Genomic DNA, 7,183 nt, shown 5'->3' on the forward strand with positions numbered 1-7,183 from the left:
GCATTCCTGTCTTTTTTTGAAAAGCAGACTATCACAGCAGTTTTGCACACTACCTCTGAAACCAGACTACTCATGTCCAAAGCCCACCCACCTCCACTCTTTAGCAAATGTGTGAGAGCCACTTAACATCTCTGAGCTATGCACCAGGGCCAAGATCACAGCTCTATGACAAGGCACTGGAGACCTCCTTTGGGTCCACTCTTATGTCAGGGCACCTCCTCTTTCTTCACTCCTGCCACATTGACTTTCATTCATTTCTTCCAACCTGCCAAATGCTTCTGGCCTCAGAGTATTTGCATATCTTAATTCTTTGGTGAGTGATGTTCTCTGCCTTCCCTAAACCTTCCTCTAGATAATACCTTCAGATCTCAGGTCAAATGTGTCCCTTCTTCAGGGAAGCCTTTGCTGACTCCCCAACCTAGACCCAGGTCCCTACTCTTCGCTTCCCCTGTATTGGACTTTCATTGTGCCGTCACAGGCTGCGACGATGTGGCTCTCTATTTATTAGATTGCTGTCTGACTCCCTCCTAGACTCTAAGCTCCATGAGGACAGAGACGGGGCCCTTTTGCCCCCCATTTTATACCCAGCACTGAGCTTGGTTCACAGTAGACATTAAACAATAATTTAACTTGTCTATAATAGAAAGTGATCATCTGAAAAATCACAGGGGTTACTCTATATGTTTCAGATGCCTTTACAATTCAGATGGGGACTTCCTGATTGGTGAGTTCTGATTTCAGACCCCTTCCCTGTTAATTGATCCCTAGTCACAAGCTGCTTTTAACATTTGATGCAAATTATTTTCCCTCATCCACCAATTTGTCTTTATTTCACTCAGTGCAAGATACAGACTCAGATCTAGAGGCCACTGGTGGTCCAGAAAGATTACTAGTATGTTTCAAAGCCCCTACTCTATTTCCTAGTGTTTCTGTCTTTGCCCATCTCTTCTGGGTCTTTCTGATGGGAGAACTCTAGTCAGTCAAAAAAATTAGAGTACCAACATGTGATTAATTTATGAAGAAAATGAGTTCTATTAACTATTAAGTATCTATTTGCCTTTAAGCTTACCTTAAAAAATACCACCTATCATTAATAATTGCAATGTAAATAAAAGTTTTTATGAGATCATTTAAAATATGTCTATGATGGTTGAGTCTGCCTATTCTAATATCTGATTTTAGTACAGATATTTTGAAGTCAATGTTTATAAACATTGTACATGCAAATGCCAGCTTTCTGTTGGCTCTATCAGGAATGGGTGATTTTCCATACTATTCTGCTGCCCTTTTTGGTCAATTCATAGAATTACCCATAAATAAGTTCCTTACTTGGCAAGCAAGAAGAGTAGAGTCATATTTTTTATTCACATTCTTTTAGGTAGTAAAATGGCTAACCTAAGTCATCAGGATATATACATTTTCCCCTAAGAGACTCAGTAAAGCTCTTGTCATTTGGAATGAAAAAGCAAATGTAGCCTTTAAGCCTGTAGTCTTCATAAAATGGTTCTCAAAGAAAAAGCATTGCTCACCACTGCCCTGACTTTTTTTTTTTTCCTTTGCCAGTTCCCCAGAAAGGGAAACTTCTCATTTACACCGAGTTTGGCAAGATGCTTGTGCAGCCCAATGATTCATAGAATTACCCATAAATAAGTTCCTTACTTGGCAAGCAAGAAGAGTAGAGTCATATTTTTTATTCACATTCTTTTAGGTAGTAAAATGGCTAACCTAAGTCATCAGGATATATACATTTTCCCCTAAGAGACTCAGTAAAGCTCTTGTCATTTGGAATGAAAAAGCAAATGTAGCCTTTAAGCCTGTAGTCTTCATAAAATGGTTCTCAAAGAAAAAGCATTGCTCACCACTGCCCTGACTTTTTTTTTTTTTCCTTTGCCAGTTCCCCAGAAAGGGAAACTTCTCATTTACACCGAGTTTGGCAAGATGCTTGTGCAGCCCAATGAGATCTGCGTCATTCAGGTTGATAATGTGTCCCCTTCTCTCTGCTTCTCCCTAATTTGAGAGCCATCAGATGTTTCAGCTGCTGCTATTTCCAACTCTAAAATTTCTCTGTCATGTCTGGGAAATGGTGAGGGAGTTTGCATTATGTGGAAGGTTCCATGTACCAAAGGGGGAGCAGGCTTGGGCACCTGCTTTGTTTAATATACCACACAATCGCAAAGCAGAGAGCACTTGCCATTTTACTTTCCTATTTATAAGCACTCTAGAAAAGGCTCCGTTTATACTGATGGTGGAGAGAGCAGTGAAGGTGGATTTTTTTTTTTTTTAACTTGGTTCAATTGGGGTCTATGTTTAGCTCTAAACTTAATGAGAAATCACACTAATATTGGCTTGGGTCACAGATGTGATTCGAAGTTAAGGTTTTCTTTCTAACACATCATCCATCTGGTGGCCTCTCAAATATAGCTCAACAAACTATAGCTTTACTTCTTCATGTGGCTCTGGGTGGCTTCTTTGTAACTAAAAATATGGCTTGAGAGAGCATCTCAGTGTCTGCTTCCCATTCCAGAGAGGGATGCGCTTCAGCGTAGATGTCTTCGAGGAGACCAGGGGCTACATCCTGGAGGTGTACGGCGTCCACTTCGAGTTACCTGACCTGGGACCCATTGGTAAATCTTCACTACAAATCTCTAAACCTTACTTGAAATATGGGACACAGATAATCCCCGCCCCAAGTTAGAAATCCTCTCCCCTCACCAGTTCACTCAAACTTCAACTTTCCTCTAGACAATTTCTTCTCTAGAACAAGTGCCTTCCTATCAAACGCATACATAACAGAAAATGAGCTGAACCACTGTACACATTTTTCTCCGGAAGAGTAGACGGACCATTGGAGATAAATGCATGTGATGAATTTCTGGGATATAATGTGTATGATGAGGGCTACAGAAGTTTGGTTTCCTGTGAACCGGAGTCACAGGAGAGGTGAGATGTGAGTACTTCCTGATGAAAAGTTGTGAAGAGAAAAAGAAGCAGCTTTAGCTGGAGGATACAAGTGGGAATGAGCTTTGTGACCAAATCATTTTACGTCAACAGGTTGGGTGCAGCCGACGAAGTGGGGGAAGCCATGAAAATAGCCAGGGCTCTATTACGATGGAAAAGGGGAACAGGCTGAGTGATACAGAGCCCACAACCCTCACATTCCTACTGAGTACACTCCACAAAACCCAGAAATGTCAAAGAAGGTACAACTCTCTGTGCTGTGAAGGAACTGGAAACCACAGCCCCACCAGGCAGTTTAGAACTTTCCTCAGAGTGAACCGAGGTCTCCTAACTCTTTCTCTGGCAATCTGGAGGCAGGAGACACGGGAGAGAAGTGCAGTTGTTAGGAGGAGTTTTCAAAACATTTCTTTTAAAATTTTATTTATTTCCTTCCTCCATGAACAAGACAGAGAGTCAGAGAGACAGAAAGAGACAGCACCTCCAACAGGACCCCAATGTCACAATCCACTCCCAGCCAGCCCTGGATCACAGGCACTTGTGTGGCCTAGCATATTCAGGGAGGTCTTGGCAGGAGCCCAGAACCTTCCCACGTGGGTCAGCTGGTGGTGTTACCTCTGTGCAACCCCTCAGCACACCTCATGGGATAAAGAGTGGCTGGGAAAATTTTTCCTTGGTTCATCTTTGACCACACTTCCGAGTTCTTTCCTTCCCGTCAACAGCTTTTTTGAGCAAAACAGGGACAGGCCAGCATGTGCCTTCTGGTCACTCCCCTAGGAGATCCAAATATGCAGAGGAAAGTGGGAGGCAGAGAGAGGCAGCTGGAGCATGGTGGGCCGTCTGTCATCCTGCTCACCACCCACTCTCCCCACTTTGCTCTGGCTTCCTGCTGCCCTGCAGCCGGCAGAGCCTCCAGGTTCCATGCAACTTGTACCCTCTGGAAAAGATCTACAATTTACTAACCAGCTGGGGACTTGTGTTTTTTAACCCCAGGAGCTGGAAATGAGAAAAACACTCCCCAGGTTTCTCCTCTCAGAGTCAAATTATGTTTTTGCACTTAAGTTTTTCATTCTGGGTCTTTCGATTTATTTTCTTTCCCTGGAAGAAAACTCTCGCAAAGGTAAGCAGCAAGTCCTGACTGCTTTCTGCCTGAGTGATTGGCAGGCAGAGAGTAGTTTTTTGTTTTAAGAATGATTTTTATTCAATTTTTTAAAAAAAATGTATTTCTTTATTTCAATTTGACCAGAGAGGGACAGAGTGAGAGAGAGAAAGAAAGTGAGAAAGCAAGCCATCAGGTCTGGGACTTGAACCATGGCCAGCCATGTGGAAGTCCAGTGCCCCTAATCACCATGCCACCTGCCGGCCCCCAGAGAGTAGTTTTACAGATTGATTCTAAGTTCTGTCTACAGAGCAGAGGCTGCGTGGAAAACACATGTACCTTTTCCTACCTGAGATCAAGGGCTGTAGATGGGTTCTACTCATGAAATTCCATCAGACCTTCTCTCTTCCTCTTTCCTTCTCCCTTCCCCTCAGGTGTAGTGATGAGATAATGCATGTGAAATATTGTCGGGACAATATGCAAAAACGCACACGCAAAATTGTGTCATGACTTTCCTGATGACCTACTAGTTCTGTAAAAAAAAAAAATAGTCACTCCACAACTTTAGAAGGTGATGCTGGTAATGACAATGATGATTTTATTCATGAATTTTATTCTTACTAAATTCCTTGGGTCCTCCTCAAAAGGTACCAGACCGGGAACCCAGGGAGTCGTTGAGCAATGAAAGCGATTTGTGCCTTCTCTTGTGCAACCACGGGCAGTTTTCCGATGTGATTTCAGAAGCGTCTAAAAGACTACAGAGTGAGAGAGAGAAAGAAAGTGAGAAAGCAAGCCATCAGGTCTGGGACTTGAACCATGGCCAGCCATGTGGAAGTCCAGTGCCCCTAATCACCATGCCACCTGCCGGCCCCCAGAGAGTAGTTTTACAGATTGATTCTAAGTTCTGTCTACAGAGCAGAGGCTGCGTGGAAAACACATGTACCTTTTCCTACCTGAGATCAAGGGCTGTAGATGGGTTCTACTCATGAAATTCCATCAGACCTTCTCTCTTCCTCTTTCCTTCTCCCTTCCCCTCAGGTGTAGTGATGAGATAATGCATGTGAAATATTGTCGGGACAATATGCAAAAACGCACACGCAAAATTGTGTCATGACTTTCCTGATGACCTACTAGTTCTGTAAAAAAAAAAAATAGTCACTCCACAACTTTAGAAGGTGATGCTGGTAATGACAATGATGATTTTATTCATGAATTTTATTCTTACTAAATTCCTTGGGTCCTCCTCAAAAGGTACCAGACCGGGAACCCAGGGAGTCGTTGAGCAATGAAAGCGATTTGTGCCTTCTCTTGTGCAACCACGGGCAGTTTTCCGATGTGATTTCAGAAGCGTCTAAAAGACTTCTGGGGTACTGTGTTCTAGGAGCCAACGGCTTGGCCAATCCTCGTGATTTCTTGATACCTGTTGCCTGGTATGAAGATCGTCAAGTTCCAGGTGGTTACACTGTGATTAATAAATACCAGGGCAAACTGTTTGCTGCAAAACAGGTAAAGTAAGAGTGTGGGTAGGCAGGGGAAGGAATGAACAGTTATTCAGCACCTCCTGATTGCCACGGCCAATGTTAGATTCTTGATATTGTATCCTGTTATCTGTACCATACCACTATCTCACTACAAATAAGCTACTCTGTGCTTTATTTGTAGTAATAAAAACAGTCCAGATACTGGTAAGTAATTGATGTCACAGTGAATAGCAGAACCAGCATTCGAGCCATATGTTTGACTCCAAAGGTTGTGCTCAGACCACTCACCAAGCAATGAAAATCCTAGCAACACGTAGGTCTCTACAAATGGTGAAGAAACACTACACAGGGAGTGTAATGTATTCTGAAAGGAAAATGAGTTAGCAAGCAGATCAGCCAAGATTTATATTTTCCAATAACCACCACATTTCAAATATAAGCAATGATTCGGTACAAAACTAGTAGAGCTCAGTTAATTAGGTTGGCTTGGTTTATACCACTTGCTTGGTATGCTCAGAATTTAAGTAAAGGCATAGATGATAAAAATAATATGGGGGCCAGCAGGTGGCGTGGTGTTTAAGGCAGCTAGACTCCCACATGGCTGACCATGGTTCAAGTCCTAGGCCTGGCAGCTTGCTTTCTCACTTTCTCTCTCTCTCTCTTTTTCTCACTCTCTCTCTCTCTCTCTGTCTTTCTCTGGTCAACTTCAAAAAAATAAAAAATAAAATAATGACAATGAATAAAATTAAATAAAAAATAATTCTTTAAAAAATTTAATAATAGTAATAATAATACAGCACAGCCATAGTAGCACTCAATGCTACTTAGCAGGCTGAGGCCACACAGGAGGCCAGGGTTCGAGTCTCAGACTGCTCTGTAAAGCAGGGCCAGGTTGCACTGCCTGCAGTTCCAGCTACTCAGGAGGCTGAGGCAGGAGGATCAAGACATAGTGAGACCCGGTCTAAAAGCACAACATTGTATGTAATCTATAATATGATACATTACTATATATTGTGACTTAATATACATAAGATATATTAGAATAAAATAATTATAATGAAAAGAACCCAGTGATCACTTTCGTTTACCATTATTTGTTCACTTTATTTTGTCTATTTGACTTATGGCTTATATTTGCATACTGTTTTCCCTGGACGGTATCCAGAGGCATGCCAACCACAGAGGTAACCCATTTGGGCACTTAAAATTAATTAATCCCTGAGGCAGACACATTGCCATCTGTGTCAGACTTCTCAAAATGTGGTTCAGGAACCAGGAGTATCAGAAATCCTCAGGAAGCCTTGTTTGAAATGCAAGTTCTTAGACACTATACCAGTCTGGCAAAAATGATAACCCCTGGGGATGGTGCGTGGAGATCTACATTCATTTTAAGTGTGATCCTCAGATTATTTTTTACAAACAATAAATAGAGGTGCCAGCAGCTCTTCTACATAGGTTTCCACTCGAGTGGGCCCTGTGCTGGGAGTCCCACTGATCTGCTCCTCCTTCTTTACCACAAGCTGTGCTCTGGGAGGTTGCCTCTAGGGACTGAATCATACTGGCTCCCAAGCCAGCTGGCTTCTGGTTGGATCCAACCTGCAGAAAATTGGAGAGCAGGAGGAAAAGCAAGTTAGGATACCTCTTTCCC

At 42.6% G+C, this 7,183-nt stretch overlaps 1 protein-coding gene across 1 annotated transcript in view; it reads left to right on the top strand.

Moving 5' to 3' along the window:
• HGD (homogentisate 1,2-dioxygenase) overlaps positions 1-7,183 on the top strand; it is a 47,278-nt gene that overhangs the window by 28,072 nt on the left and 12,023 nt on the right. The window contains exons 7-10 of the mRNA XM_006146705.3: positions 690-724; positions 1,895-1,974; positions 2,525-2,624; positions 5,436-5,560. Coding sequence (XP_006146767.1) covers positions 690-724; positions 1,895-1,974; positions 2,525-2,624; positions 5,436-5,560 — 340 coding nt within the window. The remainder of the gene's footprint in view (positions 1-689; positions 725-1,894; positions 1,975-2,524; positions 2,625-5,435; positions 5,561-7,183) is intronic.

Source organism: Tupaia chinensis, unplaced genomic scaffold (assembly GCF_000334495.1).
Source record: "Tupaia chinensis unplaced genomic scaffold, TupChi_1.0 Scaffold000185_1, whole genome shotgun sequence".
In the NCBI taxonomy this organism is placed as follows: Eukaryota; Metazoa; Chordata; class Mammalia; order Scandentia; family Tupaiidae; genus Tupaia; species Tupaia belangeri.